General features: G+C 36.5%; 1 protein-coding gene across 1 annotated transcript in view; it reads left to right on the forward strand.

Annotated features, from left to right (window-relative positions):
* Positions 1-9,987: 9,987 nt before the first annotated feature.
* The window catches only part of TACR3 (tachykinin receptor 3), a gene marked incomplete at both ends in the record, with an annotated part of 68,304 nt that continues 54,803 nt past the window's right edge, over positions 9,988-23,488 (forward strand). Inside the window, one exon of the mRNA XM_079709502.1 lies at positions 9,988-10,532. Coding sequence (XP_079565628.1) covers positions 9,988-10,532 — 545 coding nt within the window. The remainder of the gene's footprint in view (positions 10,533-23,488) is intronic.

A 23,488-nucleotide genomic window follows, 5' to 3' on the forward strand; every position in this document is an offset into this window, starting at 1 on the left:
ACCTATAGATAGTTTATTTTGCCTGTTACGTCTAATGTTATTTCCTTATCCACCAATCCAGTGGTCTAGTAATTTCACTTGAATACATCTTGAATTGATTCTTTTGTATAAATTTTGGTTGTGACATAATGAATTTTTCTGACTCTAGCTTTTTTTAGGAAGAGTTTCCTGTTTTAAGTAAAATTCACATAACATAAAATTTTATGTTTTAAAATTTTAGGCAAAATTTACAAAACATAAAATCCACCATTTTAATCATTTTAAAGTGTACAGTTCAGTGGTATTTAGTACATTCACAAAGTTGTGTAACCATCATCTCTAATTTTGGAATATTTAAAACATGCTCTTAAATGACAGGATAAAAGCCCCTCTTTGAAAACACCAGGATTCATTTTTTGGACATGTTAAAATTATTTTACATGTATGCCTTTTACATTTTTGACCTTGTAAATATAGCTCCAATATACATTCTTGTGTAATTTTGTCTGAATTTCTGATTACTTCCTTACATCAAATCACTAGGAGTGAAATTATTGAACTCAAAGAGTGAGATTATTATTAAGATTACTGATATATATTGCTTTATATTATACCAAATTCTATTTCCTTAATAATTTATACACCAGCTTTGAGGGCTATTAAGAGCACTTGGTAATTTGAAGGGGAGAGGGATTCATGGTTTTTTTACTTATTGCTTCCACCAAGTGCTTGTTTTGTAATATCTATACACAGCAGATGAGTTGTCACTCTCTAATTTAAAACTCTTCTTAAATAAAACCTTAAATAAATGTTAAAACCTTCAACATTGAATTTGTTCAAACATTGTGAGTGAGTTAATTTCTGGATACTGTGAAGTTTCTCCCTCTACTTACCATCTCTGTGGTCTTGCACAAATTAACCTCTTGAAGTCTCTGTTTTCTCATCTGTAAAGTAGGTACCTCCTGTACTTTAGTAGTATTTAAGGATGAAGTAATATCTATGTCACTACAGTGCCTTGCAGAATAAATGCTCCATAAATGTTATTTTAATTAAATTAAATGTAAAATCAATCTTTAAAAGGTAATATATTTTCATAGTATCTGTCTCCAAGAAAAAGGTACAGTACATTTAGAAAAACTCTACAGTCAAGCTGCATCAAAGCATAAGTCCTGTACAATTTCTATGCCTAGAACAGCACCTAGTATACAATAGAAGCTCAATAAATATTTTCTGACTGAGTGAATGCTGAGTAGCTTCTTGCCACACCACTGGAGGTTTCAAGTCTTTTATAAACCCAGGAAAAAAACATCATCTTTCCAGATAAAGCCTATAAAAAAAGATGTTTGTAAATATCCAAACTTATGAGCATTTGTTGTATCCTGTTAGAAAGAAAAAGAAAGAAAAAAGAAAGAGGGAGAGAGAGAGAAGGAGGGAGGGAGGGAGGGAGGAGGGAAGGAAGGGAGAAAAGAAAAGAAAAGAAAAAAAAAGAAAATTATACCAGAGAAATAAGAGTTATGTAACTGAATCATTATACAAAATGAAAAAAAATGAGTAAAACAAGAAAGTTAATATAAGGTTCTGTTTTGTGAAAATTGTACGTTTTCAAGGAAAGTTAATTATGATATAAAATTAACATAGTCCTCTGTATGATGACATGTTTTTTCTTTCTACTAATATGCAATTAGAGGGTGTGAGAGAAATATTTCTAGTGAGGTTACCCAGAAATAGAAGAAAATCCTCATTTTCAATATATATTTTATATAAAAGGGGAACAAAAACTGAAGTTTTGTGAATATTTAATATGATATATTGTTACAAGGAATGAATGTGGTATTCAAATACTCTGTGTGCGTATGTGTGTAAATCAAATGAATTCATAAAATTATGCCATTCTATTAAGTGCACAAGAATATGTAAGTATCTTGAGACAATTACGAACTTACTATCAAAATAAAATCTAATATGATCTTCTGTGAATCTAGTGATAATGGTAGATAGTATTAACCTCAAAGTCTCTGGGATAAGGGGGAAAAAGACCAGTGCATCATTTCTTAAGTAAAATGTACCAGTGTATTTTCCTACATAAAACAGTATTACTTCTTCCTAACATCATTGAAAACATGGACTAACTTCTAAAATTACCATTTTCAATACAACATAAATTTCACCTATAAATAAAAAAACCAATAAAATAAACTTTATTTCGGAAAGGTAATTTATATTTTTATAAATCAAATGTGCTCATAAATAATTCAATTTAGGGTTGTTAACTTAATATAATATATAGAAAGAAGAGCTGGTCTATTAAACATTTAGTAATTCCAATAACATATACTTGTTATAGATTCTAAGCTAGCCATCTGAATAAAGTTCATACTTGGCTCTTAAATGTCTTGTAGTTTAATTGGGAAGACATAAAGGTAAATCAATAATTACAGGATGTTGTGAAAAGAGCCAACCTAATGACAGAAACAGGGTACTATGATAGACTGCCCCATCATAAGAAGCTTCTCCAAGAAAAAGGAAATAATCAAAATGAAATCTAAAAAACATGTGATAAATTATAGGAAGGGAAAAGGTATTCTAGGAAGAGGGACAAAAACTGTGAAAACATGATGTATAAAAGAATAAGATATGTTGGAAAAATTGCCAGTAGTTTTAGATAGTTAAAAAGAAGAACAATGCAAGGGAGAAGTAAAAGATGAAGTTAAAAAAGCAAACAGGGGGCTTCCCTGGTGGTGCAGTGGTTGAGAGTCCACCTGCCGGTGCAGGAGACATGGGTTCGTGCCCCGGTCCGGGAAGATCCCACATGCCGCGGAGTGGCTGGGCCCGTGAGCCATGGCCGCTGAGCCTGCGTGTCCGGAGCCTGTGCTCCGCAACGGGAGAGGCCACAACAGTGAGAGGCCTGCATACCGCAAAAAAAAAAAAAAAAAAAAAAAAAAAAAAAAAAAAAACAGGGACCTAATAATAAAGGGCCTTTTTGCTTTCCACTGAAAGATTTTTGGCAGGGAATTGATTGATCTAATTTATGTTTAGAAAGATCTCTCTAAGCCATTGTAAAGAATAGTTGACAGGAGGAGCACTGACTAAAATCAGCAGTGATCCATTCATAAGAGTGATCCATTATGAGCCTGTCACAGAACCCACAGATGAAGTAATAGAGGCTGAAAGTAGGAATCCACCAGTGGACACTTTCCTACTTAAATAACTATTACTTCTTCTGTGGGTGTAAGAACTTCTAAGAATGCTGAATCTATTCTACTGGAGTTGGTAAGAGATTGGATTTGTGGAATAAGGAGAGAAAGACAGATGCAAAAAAAATCTAGAATAATTCCCCAGTTTCTAGTTTGGAGAATTAAATTCAGCCAGATTTATTTCCTTATCAACATGGGGAAAAAATGGAAAGAACAGGTTTAAGACCTTGAAGGTGAGTTCAATTTGGGTACTGTAGAGTCTGAAGTGACTGTAGGACAGCTGAAGGGAAATGTTCAGTAGGTAGCTGAGTATATGAGCATGGAGAAGTAGATGTGGTAGACATCAAGACTAATGGTAGCAAAGATTTGCATTTGCATACAGTAGATATCTCAGGGAGAGTATATAGAGTAATAAAGGCAAAGGATCAAGAAAGTAATCTTTGAAAACACTAAGAATAAATGGTAGGCAGAGTAAATGAAGCCTTAAAATACATTGTTTGGATGTAGGGAGGAGGGAGAAAGCAGCAGACAGTTGTTCCACGGTGTTGTAGAGGGAGAGAAAGTTAAGAATGAAGAAATTAATAATAATACTGTGGGTTACATTGTGAGGAAGTGGGGTGAGGCTGTAAAAATTACTAAAAAATGTGAAATTGGCTTTGAAATTGTGTAGTAAATAGAGGCTGGAAGAATTTTGAGGTACACAGTAGTAAAAACCTAAATTGCCTTTAAGAGACTATTAGAAATATGGTTGTAAAAGAGGATTCTGGTGAGACCTCAGAAGAAAGTAAGGTAGTAAAAACCTAAATTGCCTTGAGGAGACTGTTAGAAATAAGGTTGTTAAAGGGGATTCTGGTGAGATCTCAGAAGAAAATAAGAAATAGGTTATTGGAAACTGGAAGAAATGTTACCTTTGTTATAAACTTGGCTGAATGGTGTTTTGCTTTTGGAAAGTAGAACTTGTAACTGATGAACTTGGTTATTTAGCTGAGGAGATTTCTAAGCAAAACATGGAAGGTCAGGCTTGGTTTCTACTTGCTGCTTGTAATAAAGTGCAAGAGGAAAGTGATAACTTGAGGAAGGCACTGCTAAGCAAAAAGGAACTAGAAAACTTGGGAAAGTTTGTAAAATTCTCAGCCTGTCCATATGGCAAAAGATGAGAATACTGTGCTCTGAAGAAAACACCAAGAGTGTGGCTGGACAGACTTTTGCTGGAAAGATTAGGCATGTGATGGATCCAAACAACCATCTTAGCAGAAACACTGCTATCCTGGACTGAAGCAGACAGAGACAGGATGAAATGAAGAAGGGCTGTTGGACTTCTGGAATTCTGTAGGTAGGAAAAAGGAAATGAATTACTAGAGATACTAGGCTGTAAATGTGTGTTGCCTTTCAGGAAAAGGGAAGAACAACTCCAAAGGTGGCTGAGAGGCCAGCAGGGATGGCACCTCCTCAGTTCTAGAGAATAGGGTTACCACCTCCTTGGGCCAACAGGATGTGACCACCTCAAGCTAAGATGGCAGGACCACCACCAAGAGCCCAGAGGCAGGAACCAATAGGGCCTTGGTGACCCCAGAGGCAGGGGCTGATGGACCCTCCACAGACCCAGAGTACAGAGTATCAAGCCACAGAAGATAATTCTCATGCCTTACATCTAATGGATTTTGTCTCGCTCGACTGTGAACTTGCTTTAAACCTGTGATTCCTTTATTCCATCCATTATCTCCCTTTTCAAATGGGAATGCTTATTCTATGCCTGTCCCATGATTGTATTTTGGAAATAGATAACTTGCTTTCTAGTTTCAAAGATCCACAGATGGAGAGGAATTTTGCCACAGGACGGACTATACCCAGAGTTTTAACGCATACCTGATTTAGATGATAAGATTTGGGGCCATTTGAGTTCATATTTAAATAAGATTTTGGACTTATAGTTGACATTGGAATATGTAAAACTTTGGAGCGTGTTGGGATAAAGTGAACATCTTTTATATAGGTAAAGACAGAATTTGGAAATAGGGTCTTTGCAGATGTAAGCAAGTTAAGATGAGGTATACTGGTTTGTGGTTGGCCTTAATCCAATGACTGATGTCTTTATAAGAAAACGGTAATTTGGACACATAAAAACACACAGGGAGGTGATGTAAAGATACACAAGAAGTATATCATGTGATGACAAGCAGAGATTGGAGTAATGTACCTACAAACACAGGAACACTGAAGATTGATAGCAAACAGCAGATACTAGGAGAGAGACATGGAACAGGTTCTCTCTCAGAGCTTCCAGAAAAAAACAGCCTTGCTTACATTCTGATTTCAGATTTCCAACCTCCCAAACTGTGAGAGAATAAATTCTGTTTTAAGCCGTTCAGTTTGTGGTAATGTGTTATGACAGCCCTAGGAAACTAATGCAAATGTCAAATGCCAATGTTACAGAGAGGTCAAGAAAGTTAAGAATGGAAAGTGGAAATCTGTTTAACATGCAGGTAATTGATAGGACAGAACACTGACAAAAGAGCATTAAGAATTTTATTACCTAAAGATATTGTGTGAGGAAGTGGAAATATTAAATTTAGCTATTTTGTTTAAAAAGCTCATCTAGAAATAAAAGGAGAGAGAAAAGTGGTAACTAAAATGGAATGTGGTCAGGAAAGGGCTATTTAAAAAAAGAGGTGTTCAAGAGAGAGAGAGAGGATAAGAATTGTTGAAAGAACACGTAGTACAGATGAAAGAAGATAAACCACTTTCACAGAGACAATAATAAATGACTTAAAGATGGATGAAATGTACAGAAATGTGAAGTTCTTGGCTGGTGGTCTTACTTTTATGAGATAAACTGTAAATAACATAATTTGCTGAGCATAGAGAGGAAGATGGAGAAGAAAGAGAATGCAGAACAGCTGAGAACCGATCACAGGCCCACATGGAAAGAGGGTCTGGTAGACAGCAAGAATTGCTAAGTAGCTATCTACACAATTAAGTGGAGATGATCGATTGTTGATTGTCAGCAATACTCAGCAGCCTGATTATTGGAGTCCATAACTCAGAGGGTGGAAATGACCCAGTGTAACTGCAAAGCAGGCGCGATGAAATAATAAAGGAAAAAAATAAAGCAAGCAGCAAAGAGTGGACTATCAGGATCTGACACTGGTGAAAAGAAAAAAATATATCAACATAGTGGGAAACAATGAACATACTGAAGCTAAAAGTGTGGGAGAACTGTCACACGGAAGATTATTGTCAGAGACAGAAATCTGGAAATTTGACTTTTTCTTTCTGAAAATAACTCTTTCACTAGGCAGCAACACTACCTGAAATTCTACCCTGATATGTTTATTTTTAGGAGGCCTGTTAAAATAAAAATACAAGCATGAAATATGCCATATTGTTTCCTTGAGTTGTAAAAGAGGAAAAAATAATATATGACCAGCATCCATTCTATTAATATAAATTGTTAGCAAATTACTGGGGCACATCACCAGTATGTACTCTAAGCAAAAATATGGAGAGTAAATAATATTTGGAAGAAATGTAATCTATTATGCATAATAAAATAGGCAAACATTTCTTGGTCATTAGGAATAAACTGCAAGTACTCACATAAATGATCGTAATTTGTATTACAATTATTCAGTCAAACCAAGCTTTACACACTATTATCTAAAACCTATTAATGTCTCCTAGGATACCATGCTTGGCTTATTTTCCAGGGTCCTCATACATTTGCATAGGTGCATACTCACACACACTCCCAGGTTTTAAATGTGGGAGTATAGAATTCTCTCTAAGTTACCTTCTAGTGGGTTAACATTTTCTCAGCCTCCCTGCTCCTTTCCTCAGTGGTCCAAGGCTAAGGCTTTTGGAGCTCTTACGGTAAGTGAAAGAGGATGAGAAAGAATTAGGAAAACAGAAAAGTAGGCTCAGATAAGAGCAAGATTCAGATTCTGGAGCTACTATGGCCAGATTATTCACCAGATTCTCTTAGTTGGGAAACTTCCTCCTTAACCGTTATCTCCTAAACCTTCCCATTTTTCAAGGCATAAGTTTCTGCTAAGTCTATCTTTCTTTTTGGCACTTCATTTTATCCTCACAAAGAAGTGTTTTACGTGAAGTTAACAGAATCCAGTAGGCACACATCCTCCTACTTAGTTACATACTCCCATTTTTCTCTGCATCTTCCTATTTTACTACCCTCAACACTTGCTTTAATGTCAAAAACACTACTAGACTACAGGCTCCATGAAGACAGGGTTCGTACCTGGTTGTCTCATTGCTACATCCCTAGTATTTGGTACAGATTTGGAAGGAAGGACACTCAATACACATTGAAGGAATGACTGAAGCAACGCATGAACAACAACTACTCTACTGGGACACAGGGAAAGTCTCTCTATGTAAGGCAGATCTAAAAGGAAAGCCATGAGCTGGATCCCTCTCTTCCTCTGAAAGAAAACAACTCTTTAAACGCCTTTCATTGTAACTTCTTCTAATTCTATCACCAATCAATTTTTATCATATCTTCTACTCATGTGTAAGTCCAATAAGGATAAAATCACAACTTATAATGCTCTGTATGGATAAGTAAAACAGCAGTGTAAACTGAATAGATTTCCACACAACTGATTTTACAACTGTAAATATTTGATCAAAATATGCATAATTACCAAACCATGACCCATTTTGTAATCTTGATAAATGGTGTGTTTCATACAAAGGAATTTTTTTTTAACAATTATCCATTGATTTCATTAAGGAAGAAAGAGGCTTTCACTTGTAACTCAAGTCATTTCCCAACATGGTGAATTAACAGAAAGAAGTAATTTGCCTTTCAAAAGAAAACGATTTAATTTAGAATTAATAAGCAGGAAGTGTGGAGTCTGTTAACTTATGATTTATCACATGTTTTTGCAGGTCTTTCTGGGAAGAAATAGCAACTAATAACCTTGATAATTATCATTTTCAGCATGCATTTATTTTGAAGTAGGGTTGTGTCCACAGAATTATTATCAGGTTGCCTCAAACTTACTTCTGTACACTACCTTTTTGTCATAAACACTATAAGAAGGAAAATATTATTCATTACCAATCACCCTAAGTCCACTTATGCAATAATCCAGGTTTTTAAAGAATAGGTACTTAACTGGGAAACTGAAGAATACAGTGTTCAGAAATCACAAGCTACTTTCTCTTGAAGCAAATAAAACTTGCTCTCCAATACATCTTACCTGAAAATGTTTAGATGAAATGCACATTGTAACAAGAGAGAAGGGCACTAACATTTATTGAGGTCTCCCTCCTGCCTGGTATTGTCGAACGGCTGTTGAAACTACTCATCCCCATCATTACCCTGAAAATTAGATTTTTAAAAAATCTTCATTTTCAAGTGAGGAAATCAAAGCTCAAAGAGTTCAAGTGGGAAAAAAAAAAGAGTTCAAGTGTTTTGGGGGGATTACTAAAATACGTGTAACCCTAAATCTCTTCTCACCTGCCTCTCAAGAGACTAATAAAAGAGAGTCTTGGCCCCAGAACATCTTGATAAATTGTCTGTGAGATCCACCTAAGCACAGGCTCCAGCTTGCACTCCACAGAACACTCCAGCTCACCTGCTCTCACCCAAAGCTCAGAAGTCAGGCCTGCCTGTCTGCCCAGGAAATTAAGGTTATTCTTGCATCCTCATCAGTGTGTCCTCATGGTCAGGCCCTGAAAACTAAGGCTCCAAATGTCCAAAACCGTATAGCCATGTGTATGTATTTAGATTGCTTACAGGATACTTTCATCCCAGAGCAATGAAGAAATTCAAGTCTTGTCCTTGTGTTTCAAGAAAATCTACATTTTGGAATTTCTGATTTACCCTCATTGTTTTATGGCATTCCAACCTGAGCAGAATCCTCCAAGAAAAACCATAGTCTCTCTCTGCCTGGGGGAGAGGAGGGGTCGGATTTCTGGAGATAGAGATTAGAGGAAGAGGGGAAATAGGTGGATTTGGGAAGGGGGAACGAGAAGAAGCGGGATCTGAGAAGGGCGAATAGAAACACACAAGCAGAAAGTTGAGTGAAATTCCAAAAACCAGTGGCACCTAACAAAGCGCTCGGTGCCCACAGTCCACAGCAGGCTGCACCCACACATGCTCTAGCCCTAGCTGAAAAATCTCCGGGGACCGTGCCTTTGCTTTACGGGTGAATGGTTTAATTGGTTTAGAAAATAATAGTCCACAGTAAATGTCTGAAAGCAGGGACCTCAGCAAAATATCTTGAAGTTAAAAGACGAAAAGCAATCTTGTAATGATTTTAATTACGTATGAGAAAGGGCAGCTCTTCCTTCAGTGTATCAACCCGCCGAGTAGCGAATGAATGAAACCCAAAGGGCGGGGGTGGAGGAAAGGAGGGCAATCTTATCCCGAGAAGGGGCTCGTCAGTTCCGCACAACGTCACGGAAGCAGGGCACTATAACAAACTATAAAGCTCGCAGCAGCCCCCGATCCTCAGCGCTCCGGCCAGTGCCCGGGAACTCGCGCAGGGGCGACCCCGGAGTTCTCCGCGGGCGACAGCCCTTAGCATCTCTTTTTCCGACTGTCTCATCCTTCCAGCCTGCTAGATTCGCAGACTCCTCGGGGAAAGTGCTTCCCTTCTCCCCATCACCTGCAGGTTCAAAGCATCCCTTAACCAGCAAGGGCTGTGGGTACCTTTCTACCTCGCTTTCGGGCGGGGCTGAGGTCCACTGAGCAGCAAAGCTACCGGGAAGCAGAGAAGAACTTCCAGGGAGACGGCCCGGGCGGGCAGTGGATGAGTGAGGGGAGCCGGGTTGCCGACCTATCGCTATGGTCTCGCTCCCCGTAGCCGCGAACTGGACGGACGGGGGAACAGCGGGTGCGGACGCCGGGAACCCGAGTGCCGCGCTCGAGGCTGGGGCAGCCGAGGGAGAGGCTGAGGCTGAGTGGCTGCAACTGCTAGTCCAAGCCGGCAATCTTTCCGCTTCCTCCTCCACGCTGGGACTGCCCGCGGCCTCCGCGGCGCCTTCGCAGTTCCGGGCCAACCTCACCAACCAGTTCGTGCAGCCGTCTTGGCGCATTGCGCTCTGGTCCCTAGCATACGGCGTGGTAGTGGCCGTGGCGGTCTTCGGGAATCTCATCGTCATCTGGATCATCCTGGCCCACAAGCGCATGCGGACCGTCACCAACTACTTCCTCGTGAACTTGGCTTTCTCCGACGCCTCCATGGCCGCCTTCAACACCTTGGTCAACTTCATCTATGCGCTTCACAGTGAGTGGTACTTCGGCGCCAACTACTGTCGCTTCCAGAACTTCTTTCCTATCACAGCGGTGTTCGCCAGCATCTACTCTATGACGGCCATTGCAGTGGACAGGTGAGGAGAAGACCCGGGAGGGAGAAGGAGGGGGAGGGAGAGATAGGAGCTGGGCGGTGGGATAAGGTTACAAAGGAAATGGTGACAAAATGGGTTTGATAAAAGGAAAGGGACCAGTTAAAAGTTCTTGAAGAAAGGAGGTCACTAACCCATTGGTAGTCCTCTAATGGCTGAACTGGTTTCTGCTTCTATGGCCTCCCCACTCCCACCCTAATCCCCCTGATCCCCATAAAGGGCATCTAGAAGGACTGAAGAAGGTAAATGAGAGAAATGGGGAAAATCTGTCATTCCAAGTAGGACAAACTCAGCTAGAAACGCTTAGTACTCGCACATTTTCTCAGATGGCTTCAAGCAATTGCCACAAAAATTATGTTATCTGTAAAATGTACTTTTGGGCCTTCCTTCTGTCAGTCATTATTCTGTCAGAGAAATGAATGATAAGTTACCCTTCTCCTCCCTCTGGTTTGCTGGTCCTCATCACCACCCATCCCCTTCCCCATCCTTGCCCCAAGGCCAACACTGGTTTGGTCTCCCAGTTATGGAGGATCCATCAGAGGCAACAAGCTCCCTCCAAATGATTGCCGTCAGCTAGCAGTTTCCACAGTGTTTCAGGTAGATTTCACTTCCAGTAATCTGTGAAGGCCATGAGATGGGTAAACCCTGTGTCTGGAAGATGGCATCCAAATCATTCAGATGATGGGCAACAAAAAGCCCAAAGAATAAGTGGTTAAGAAATGAGGCACACCGGGCTTCCCTGGTGGCGCAGTGGTTTAGAGTCCACCTGCCGATGCAGGGGACACGGGTTTGTGCCCCGGTCTGGGAAGATCCCACATGCTGCGGAGCGGCTGGGCCTGTGAACCATGGCCACTGAGCCTGCGTGTCCAGAGCCTGTGCTCCGCAACGGGAGAGGCCACAACAGTGAGAGGCCCGCGTACCGCAAAAAAAAAAAAAAAAAAAAAAGAAATGAGGCACACCACTTTATAACTGTTGAAGATAATCTTTTAGAATGTCCCCCCATCTACAGTGGGGATTCTGAGATTCTCAAGCAATTTTAAGAAGCTGGAGAGACCTCCAACAGTTGTCCTCAGGTTCCAGTTTATGAAATTTCTTTGAGTATTTTCTTTCTCATATTGAACATTATGGACTATGCATACTGTGTTAACACAATGGTAAACCTCTACCTGTTACTGATAGTTACATTTTAATTCAATATTATGCTAAAAAAGAAACACACCAGTTGATTTTAGTCTTCATTTTGTGATTGGCAGCTTGCAAGGGGGATGCATGGAGGCCAGAGGGAGGGGATTGAAGTCACTTTAACTTCAAGTAACAATGTCCTCATCTGTGAAAAGAAGAAAACACTTTTTTTCTATATTAACGAACTTGTTCAAAATAAAATGAGGCTTAATATTAATTCTTACTACATTAAGCCACCATTATGAGAAAAAATAAGAAAAAACTACTTTTTTTCCCATAAGTCCATCCTCTGTGTTTACTATTTTGAAATAGTGAGCACAGAGGTCTTGATGACATAAAGCTTTAGAAACAAATTTCAAATGCCACGCCCAGGGGGTTAAATTGAAGGAGCAGTGGTTAGCTGCCACTAACTAGGATAAGTAAGCATAAAACCACATTTTAAAAGCCTCTGAAACTGCCAATCTTCCTTTCCCCTTTATCTCTGATTTTTCCACAAGTATCTCACCCCTTCATTTTTGTAGGGACAGAGGTGAGTACAAAAAGAAATAAAATTAGCCCCAAGTTGGAGAACAAGTGAAATTGCATCTAATCTTGCTCTACCAAGATAGAAAGGAATGTTTCTTTGGTTTGAGCATTTTTTTAAATACATCTTTTTTGGAGTATCATTGCTTTACAATGTTGTGTTAGTTTCTGCTGTACAACAAAGTGAATCAGCTGTATGTATGCATATACCACCATATCTCCTCCCTCTTGAGCCTCCCTCTGACCCTCCCTATCCCACCACTCTAGGTCATCACAAAGCACAGAGCTGATCTCCCTGTGCTATGAGGCTGCTTCCCACTAGCTATCTATTTTACATTTGGTAGTGTATATATGTCAATGCTACTCTCTCACTGCATCCCAGTCTCCCCTTCCCCCGCTGTGTCATCAAGTCCGTTCTCAACATCTGCATCTTTATTCCTGGCCTACCACTAGGTTCATCAGTACCATTTTTATAGATTCCATATATGTGCATTAGCATACGGTATTTGTTTTTCTCTTTATGACTTACTTCACTATGTATACCAGACTCTAGGTCCATCCACATCACTACAAATAACTGGTTTGAGCATCTTTATTTTTTGTTTTTGTTTTATTTATTTTTCTTTGTTCTGATCTGGAGGAGAGGCATTAGCATATCATGTTATAAAATTCTCACAATGTTACTGAAATTAATGGTACATTATGAAATATGATGAAAATTTAGTTTGTGAATTTGGTATTTCAAGTCTGCGAGGGGAAAAAAGGTCATTTTCCCAATCACTTTCTGCCAATATTTATATAAAATCTGAAATGGTCTTGGAGTTATTTTCATTGATAATGTAATGCTATTTCATCACACTCACTGGTTTGAAATCAACGAATACTACTTATTCTTTACTATTTCTTTACTAGAAAACATTATTCAATTACCAAAACTATTCAAAATTTAGGAGCATACAATTTGCAACAAAATCTGAAGCATACTCAGTTCAGATACTGAAAAACTTTTTAAAACTGTTAATTAAAAAATTAGTTTCCTGGGACTTCTCTGATGGTGCAGTGATTGAGAATCCACCTGCCAAAGCAGGGGACATGTGTTTGATCCCTGGTCCGGGAAGATCCCACATGCCACGGAGCAACAAAGCCCGTGTGCCACATCTACTGAACATGTACTCTAGAGCCCCCGAGCCACAGCTGCTGAGCCTGCGAGCCACAACTACTAAAGCCCGTGCGCCTGGAGCCCGTGCTCTGCAACAAGAGAAGCCACCACAGTAAGAAGCCCGCGCACAGCAGCAAAGAGTAGCCCCAGTCACCGCAACTAGAGAAAGCCCGCGGGTAGCAATGAAGAACCAACGTGGCCAAAAATAAATAAATAAATAAATAAAAATTTTAAAAAAGAATGAACTTAAAAAAATAGTTTCCTTTGAGCAACTGACAAAAATGGATTACAAAAATAGAGATAATTTTTAGAATCCAAGGGTATACAGCTATAACAGTTAGAATTCTCAATAGTTTACCAGTCCACAGAATCTTTCTGCATTGGTGTCTTATCAAACATGAACTGAAAATACTACTCCTGTGGTATCTGCAGTAATTTTATTGATTCAAGTTGGCAAGGTTGACCCATCCTAGAAAGTTCAGGTGAGTTATGGTGCCTTTGGGTATGGTTGCATGGACTCCCTGCCCCATACAGACCATAGTTAACAGTGTATGCTCAAGAAATTATCTTTCCCTATATAATTAATGCTTTATTGAAATAGCCATAAAGTTATATAAACCCTAATTAGGTCTTAACTGATAAAGGAATACATCATTTAGTTTGTGATACTAACACTTGATTATTGAATTGTGCGTGTTTTCTAATCCCATTTAATGTAAACTGAGTTGTATCCTCCCAGCCTAAATGGAAAATGTACTGAACTCACTGTGTCTCCCTGCCTAAAATCAAAAAGGTCTTCTGAGGTTTAAAACTACTTCAGCTTTGACTCAGGCACTTATGGCTTTCCTTCAGCTGCAGCAAAATACTTGCAACCTCCTATGACCTCAGAAATCTTAGACTTGAAAGTATTGTAGATGCTTCCTTAATGAACACCTGTATTTTACAAATGGAGAAACTCAAGCCAACAGTCACACATTTTGTTGAGTAAAGGCGTTATTTTCCTTTAAGTGTTTTGCACTCATTCTGCACTGGGAGAATTGCTTGCTTTCTAATTCCACATTTTTAATGTAATATTGATAACTCTACTATCATAGGTTCTGATCTTATCCTGAAACATCCTGTCCTTTTGCTTTGTTAGAAATTCTTGCAAATCTATGTTTTTATAGGCCAAGAAATCACCTTTAAGTTCTACATAGTTCTTTTTGCCTGTAAGGCTACTTCACCACACACACACACATACACACACACACACTGGAATTATTTGACAATGAAGAGTCGCTGTTTCTCTCCGCCATCCTTCCCAAATTTGCCATTTTGAAATGTAACATTTAAACATAACATTTATGTAAAAGGTGCTCAGCTTTTCCAAGATCATTCAGCAGAGCTTCAAACCACCGCAGTCCACTACAGGACCTGTACTATTCTTAACCTCTATACTCTCTTATAGCTCCTAAGGAGTTGTGGTGACTACAGGTTTAAATTAGAATGTAGCACTTGTTTATGCTACATGTCTTACATGTATATATAACACATCTTACATATATATTACCTATGTTTTAATTGAGAATGCAGGTGTTAGAAAATTAATAGAACAGTTTATAACAGAAATATTATCTTTTTAAAAATTTATGGCATATCCCACTTGACATACAGGGATATTAGAAAATAGAAAATATTTTCTTTCATTTTCTAAGCACATTTTTTAAGTTAAGTTAGAAATTCTAGGAAGGCTTATTTACGTATTGTAAGCGACAATTTCAGGGCATAGGGTCCAGTATTGATTAAAATATTTAAATAATTTTTAAAGTGACAGTCACTGTTTTTTATCTGGAAACCTTAAGGAAGTAATTTAATATGTTTTATTTAATAATTCAAAAGCATTAACAAACACAGCAAAAAATACTTTATATTCTTCAAACCCAGGGACACCTGACATAAATAATTAGTAAAATAAATATTTAATCTAACTGAAGTAAGTTATGTGTTTAGCCAAATAGATAAAAATTTATCTTATATGCTATACTTTTAAAAATTTGCTTCTCATAAAGCTGTTATGCAAAGTATTCATAGAACCTCTATTTCTTTTGAAGCTTATTATGAACAGATAAAAATATATAGTCTTAAAAAATCATAAGGCCTGAATGTGGTAACAAATTATCTAAATGTATAGTGGTAAATTTTACCATTGTTTTAAACATTATGGTTATAAATACTTCGATAAATTTTTTTTAAAAACATCTTTATCAGTCTTTAATTCTAGTGCCTGAGCCAATCTCCTCATTCCTCTCTACTTTAGGGAGAGCCACTGCCCATGCAGTTATATTCTTTATTACAATAAGACTTGACTCATTATTTAGCCCAGATGATAAACTGCATGAGCTTAGCCCAAGATAAACTGCTTTACATTTGCATTCTTTGCAAAATAGTAACTAAAACTATGCTTTGGAAAAGATTAATTTTAGAAAATTTTTTATGAATCTTTAGCTCCTTTTACAATTTGTAGTTCTTATTCAAGGATTTTAAAATATCCCATTTGCAGCCACTAAAATTACTGCTGTAGTGTGCTGTGAAAGTTCAATTAAAACTATCAAATTCAAGTGAAAATTCTTATAAAATTAATCCTGAGTACATAATGAAAGCAATAAATGTGTATTAATTGAATGAATGAAACATAAAATTATCACAAAGTAAGGTGAAATCAGAAGTGTCTCTTAGATAACTAGCAGAACTCCAGTTGATATCAATGTTACATTAACAACACCAGGAGAAAAAGGAGTTTATATCATATTTAACAGACACAGTATAAAAAATGCTGAATATATAACATATTCTTAAACACTAATAAAAATATATATCTCTAATATAAAAAGAACAAAAATAACAAACAGAGAATTCACAAAAGAAGAAATAAAAGTGTCTAACAAACATTAAATTATGGATTGCTTATATTTTATATCTCCATTTTTCACCTGTTATTTGCTTCTCAAGACATTCAAATCTGAACTCTTTTTCCAGCACTCTACCCAAAGAGCCTTATTGAGAAATCCAGTGAGCATTTTAATCCTCGACTTCCTTGACCTTTTAGTAGTATTCCTCACAGGTGGCTATTGCCTCTTGGCTTCCAACTGTCCTGATCACCTCCTACCCCTCAGCCTCTCTTCCATGGCATTATTAATTCTCAATAATTAGAATTATTTCTAATTCTCTGCCTCTATGTAGTAATTAAATGCAAAGGTTCCACAATACCAAATCCTGGACCTGATTTTGTCTTTACTTTATTCTCTATTTCTAAGTGATCTCTTTCAAACCCACAGCTTCATTTTTCACTTTTGAATGAACAGTTTCCATTTTTTCTATTATCTAATTGGTTCTCTTTTGAATTATAGAAGACACATAACAATCCATACAATAAAGTAGACAAATATAAATGAATGAAAAATTAAAACTGGAAAAAAATAGAAAGGGAGAAAATAGAAACAAGATGGGAGTGAAGTTATAACATGGACATTCATGTCAAAGAGTCCCAATCATTTATGAAAGTTAAGCTTTAAATATGTCTCTGAGCTTCTTAGTGAGCAAACATAAAAGGAAATACAATTAGTAAATTTGTTTACACGTCCATACAAACAATATATACACATTCCTTAAGGGCTGAGGCATTTCTGATATTTGAGTTTCAAGAAATTCTTTGTATGGGTAATTAAGAGGACAGTGTCCTCAACCACAGTGTCATAAATGCAAAAGAAAATTTCCCATAGGTGTTTGCTTAGCATTCCTCTGAGTAGGCCAAAGACATATGCCAAAGCAGAACTCAGTGAATGATGTTCTCAGGGTAAAACCTCTATCTGAGCACAGTTTCCAGATGGTCTGGTTTGTTGCATTGAAAAAAACTACAAAAAAGGATAAAATGTATTTCCTCCAAAAGTATTTTTTCCACCTGAACTTTGGATATAGCTTGAGAATCAGATAATTCAAAGTTGTAACATATGGTAAAAGCTCTACAAGTCATTCTCATTCCAGTCCCCAATCTCTGATCCTGATCCATCCTCTATACCAGTCTCTTATTTAAACTTATTTTCCCCTCATGCATTATAAGGATCCTATATGCACAGTGAAAAAAATTAAAAATAGAAATATTAGAAAGTTAAACTTACCTGTAATTGTCCTACACCCCAAATATAGCCTATCTATGATCTTCACATTCACATTTCAACTCTCCCCTCATTTTTTGTGATATGTATATCTCACATATTACATTATGTACATGCATAAAGATATATTTTTTAATTACTAAAATAGTGCCACATTATCATGTCATTTTTAATTTACCATACAGGGTTATTAAAATTTACTGAACAAATTATAAATCTTGGACATTATATGTTATGAAGATATAGATGTTTATCTTACTCTATAACATTTTTACTTTAATTGTTTAAATTACAGTAAGTACATATAAGATAGAAATAATAAATACATATGCTTTAAAACTCAAAAAGTAAGTGGATCACCAGCCTAAAATCCTCTAAACCATCTTTGAGCTCTGCTCGTGTACGTGACGTTTCCACTTGGGGTCTGAAAAGCTCCTCAAACTCCTCCAAACCCATTATCTTACCTCCAAACCTCTTCCTCTTCCAGTGTTCCCCATTTCAATAAACAGTACAAGCATCCATTCAGTTGTTCAAATAGCTCCCAATCTATTACCTTCTTTCTGACTCTACCTCCACTTCCCTAGTCCAAGCTACTATCATATCTTTCCTGGACTAATAAAAACACCTCCTAATTGGTCTCCCCACATCCAATCTTAATCCACCTTAGTATATATAAGAAGATGTTTCTGCACTCCTACTTAATGCTACAATGTTTTCCCATTGCTGTTATGAGAAGAAGAATATTCTTAATCCAGATAATAATACCTTGTATAACCTGGTTCCTTGACCTGTCCAACTTCAACTCATACTATACCTCAACTTCCTTATCTTTGTTCTAGCCACTCTGATCCTCTTTCAAGTCCCTAAATGTGTGATGCTATCTTTTTGCCATAAAGCCTTTAAACGCAGTTTTCCTTCTGTCTCAACTTCCCTTCTGCCCATTCCTCATTAGTTGAATGTACTCCTCATTTAGATAACAGCTTGAATCTCATTTCACAGGGAAACGTTCCATAAGCCTCCCAATTTAAATTAAATGTCACTTTGTAGATTCTCTTAGCACATGTTAGTCATAGCATTTTTATATATTAAATTAAGAATACTTGGTTAATAATTTCCTCTAATAAACTTATAAACATCATAAAGACAAGTTCCCTCTGTTCTTAGTCTTTATTGCATCCTTATGCCTGTCATACTGTTTTGCACATGGTAAGCTCACAACCCAGATTCCTGAATAAAAGAATCATAAAAGTAATCAAATAAAAATTAAAGTGATGAGATATAACTTTTTTACAGTAAAATCGGCAGAGATTGCTAAGTTGTAGTAAACATGGCATTTTAACACATGATTTTAGATTGAACCATATGTAATTGCCAGTTGTTAATAGTTTAAAATGTCAATTAATATTTCATATGGTTTAATCTAGCATTTGGGTATATATTGTCAAAAATCTTTCAGGGTTCAATTTTCCAACATGTTCAAAGATATTTTTCAAATCAAAATTCAAAGAACTGAAAACAACTAAAAAGCCCAACAAAAAGAAATGAATGATGAGGCATCTAAAAATGAAATTCTATGTAGAAATTTTAAAATTACATTTGAATATAACATCAGCTCTCTCAAGTCTCTAGGCACATGTATATAAATGTGCTAACATTAACATGCATATCCAAATTTTTTAAGTCTTTTTATAACCTTTGCTTATAAACCATTTCTTGCTAGTCTCCAATTATTTCAAAGAATCCCTAGGAAAGTCTGATGAGAGTTCATCAGTAGTCCTCCTTAGCACTTCCATTCTCCTCACCATACCCTGGCCAGAGAGAGAGAGAGAAAGAAAGAAACAGCAATGTCAGCACTTTGGTACAGAACATAATAGTGTCTCTGAAAGAAGCCATGCCTTTCTCCAGTTGTTTTGGGCATACTGCATCCAAATCTGCAGAAGTCATAAATTACAAACTGCCCTCTGCCTCAAATTTTTGTGATGTCTATTTGTGTTCCAAATAGAATTTGGAGGAATTATCGTGTCCCTAATCTTTGCTCCATTAACAAATTCTTCAAGACCAGTGTTCCTTCACCTTCTACTTGCAACTCTCTCTCCCTGGGCCTCAGCTCTAAACCACATGTCCAGGATGAGGAATTGTTTCCCTACTTCCCTATGCCTCACTGCTTTGAGAATACACCATTCTTATTGAGGCTTGCTCACTGGCACGTTGGATAAATGGTGCAAAATATACAACTGGGGTTTGAAACCGCACCACTTCATTAGACACAGTCAGAGTCTGAATCCGACTTTAGACTCAGCAGGCTCTCTAACACACAATGAATTTTTAGACTATGGATTTAACAGTCTGATATAATTCTATATGTGCAATAAGGTAGATATAGATTTGATTTTCTCTGAATACTGAGATTTTGGATAATTTTGTTTCCCTTTATACTTTTCCTTTTCTAATTATCTACAACAAAATGTACTTCTTTTACACAAAACAAAATACATTGTTAATTAATTAAAGTTCTAAAGATGGATGGTGGTGATGGTTGCACAATAATGTGAATGTACCACTGAACTGTACACTTAAAAATAGTTACAATGGTAAATTTTATGTTTGGTATGTTTTATCACTATAAAAGATTTTAAATATTAATTAAATAAATAAATACTGTTTAAGAACCTAATAATGACTCTGAGATACATGCTAAAGAGCTTGGACTCAAGGAGAGAACAACTTGATTAAACTTTGTATAGATTTTTAGTGATAGATGTTTTATGGCAACATTTTAAACACACTTTCTAGGCTAATTTAGAAATCATGAAGACATCTCTGGCAAAAGAGTACCTAACATTACAGTGGATTATTTTGTAAACTGTGAAATCTTTTTCCCAGGAATTATGTAAAGATATCATGCCTATGTGGAGTAATTTAGAAGACTGCCTAAAGATACAGGGATAAATTAGCTCAGTATTTCTATTATTTAGTCTGGTATATGACAAAAGTTTTTAAATATTTGCTTAAGAAGTCCCCTATTTTGAGTTTGTATTATCATCTATGATTTTTTTTACCTTCAAATCTGCCCAAGTATCAAGGTTATTTAAATTTTTCTTTTACGCATACCTGTAAGTAAGGAAAATGTGTATCTGATTTTATCACTAAGCAACAAAGGGCTCAATTGTGTTCTGGAGCTGATTTATACTTGTTAGAGGGAATCAATCGTGCACATTTCTTCTCAACTCTGCATTTAGTGATGTTACTTTGGTAGCTTGAAATCATGGTAGGAGTATTTACACCACAGAAATTTGCAAATGCTAGAAGTCATGAGTTTTGTTTTGTTTCTGTGTTTTTTTTTCCTTAGAGTGCTTGTGGTTAAACATTTACCAGCACACAAATCACTATATTTGTAGTCATTCACTCAGTAGCTATTTCTTAAGTACTTTACAAGTATTAACATTGTATAGATACGGGGCACACTGGAATAAACAAGACAAATATGTCCCATATCCTAATGAAACTGTAATTAATATCTTCACTTGAATCCCTCAGCTGTAGTCCACCAGAGTCCTAAATCCAATAATCTATTGAACTTCAACATCTGAAAGTTTAATAAGCATCCCAGAATTTACATGCTCCAAACTGATTTCCTGATTTTCCTCTGAAACTTACTCCTCCTACAATCTTCTGAGGTCAAAAATCTGAACCTCAGGTCAGAACTCTTGGAAGTATTCTCACTCATCTCTTCTTTCATACTCTATGTCCAATCAATCAGAAAATCTAATCACTTTTACTTTCAAAATATATGTAGAATCTAATCACTCCTTAAGATGCCTATTGTTGCCTCCCTAGTGTAAGTCAATATCATTTCTCACCTAACTGGTTTCCCTACCCCTGCTTTTGTTCCCCTTTGGTTTGTTCTCAATGCACCAATCAGAGAGATCCTGTAATGAGTCAGATAATATATCCCCTCTACAAATCCTCCAATGGCACCTCAGTTCTCTCAGGGTAGGAATCAAAGTTCCTATAATGGTCTATAAGAATTTATAGTAACTGGTCCTTTGTTACTCTCCAACCTTATCTCCTACTACTTACACTCCACTGCTCTGCTCCACCATCACTGGATTCCTCTGTTACATCAATATACTAAGTGTGTTTCCACCTCAGGATCTTACACTCTGTGTGAAACACTCTTACTCCAGACACATTGTTCATTACCTGTACTACTTCTGGACCCTAACTACTTTATTTGAAATTGCTTTAAATTTTTCTTTACCACATGTATCACCTTCTAAAATACTATATAATTAGCTCATCTGCAATGTTTATTGTTTTTTGTATGTCTGCCCTACTGGATTCTAAGTTCCATGAGGACAAGTTCCATGAGGACCTGTGTCTCAACTGAGTAAATGAAGAATAGATAGAGTCTATGGTAACTGGGAACACATAGCAGGGGAAAGCACATTTATAGTGTTAGAGCAGAAAAACACAGAAATGTAGAAGCATTTTTTAAGTTCCTTATTTTATAGAAGTATAGAAAATATCTCCTAATAAATTGGCTATGAGTAGTTACTATTTAAATAAAAACAAAACATTTAAGATATTCTATGCAACCTAATATGTGATTATCATATTAAACTGAATCATCTATAAAGAAAAAGATTAGGAGATTTTCAAATAAGCATAGAAAACAATTTTGAAGGAATTAAAAACTCACAAATTGAGTGTTTATGTTGAATAAGTACTATTAATCACAATTCAGAATTCTTAGATGAATAAACTTACTGAATTTAAAAGACGTCACAGTGCCATATGTATTGATTTTATACCTTCAAATTAAATAAATATATGAAGGCCGTTTTCTCCATTAAGTTAACTACATGGTATGAAATAAATTCAGAACTCTTAAACTTACATCATGTTTTCATTAACTTAAAATGTTTTACTCCTAAAATAAAAATATTTTCAATATCTCTTCAACAAAGATTTACATAAGCTAAATTTCATGTTGAAGGCTGTGGTATTTCACAAATAAACTAGTGTAATAATATTTTTTAAATAACAGATTACAGTGCTTTCTTATGTAAGAAATTACTGACAATCCCCATTGACCAGTCACAAAACCACTGATGAGACTGTCTTTAATGAACAAGAATGAAACTGAATAAGGTCTCCTTAGAAACATATAAAAGGACACCATTTTAAAGTTTTAGTAGCTCAAAAATAGAACACATATGCCAAAGAACACACACACACATAACCAATTCTATGCATGCACAATTCAATACACGCAATCCTTGCTTTGAACAAATTTCAGTTACCAAGATTATTTATTTATATAACACCAGTCCCCTCAACAGCATGGCTCAAGTTTTTCTTACCATGTCACATTAACTGTGAGTACTTGCATAAAGTAAAAAATTAGCTTCTAGCTCTTAAGCTCTCATGAATCACTCCACAAATAACAGATGTACTTCATAGTCAGTGACCAATCATATTCCTATTTTTCAAAATCTGTTACTGATTGGTCACTGATTAACTTAGTCAGTTCATGCACAGACAGCAAAGCACATAGTTGCATTGCCTCATTGTCTTTCAATGATAAACTCAAATGACACCTTAGAAAAATGACTAATCAAGAGAACGACTTGCCAACAAAGAGGAAGAAATAAAATGTGATAACACTGAAAGTGAAATGCAAATCCAGTATAGGTGAAGATGAAGAAGAATAGCTGAATAAGGGAATGTTGACAGTCACTTTACAAGAGACTCTAAGTATGCAGCCAGAGGAAATTAGTGAAGGTGAATTTATCAACATGAATGAGGAAAATAATAGTGACAAATGATGAAGATGTCCCAGAGGAAGAGAACTGGCAAAAATCTTCATATGAAAAAAAAAAAAAAAACTCTCAGATATTTCACCACTTTCAAAGTTCAAGGAT

This window comes from Hyperoodon ampullatus, assembly GCF_949752795.1.
Source record: "Hyperoodon ampullatus genome assembly, chromosome: 1".
Lineage (NCBI taxonomy): Eukaryota > Metazoa > Chordata > Mammalia > Artiodactyla > Ziphiidae > Hyperoodon > Hyperoodon ampullatus.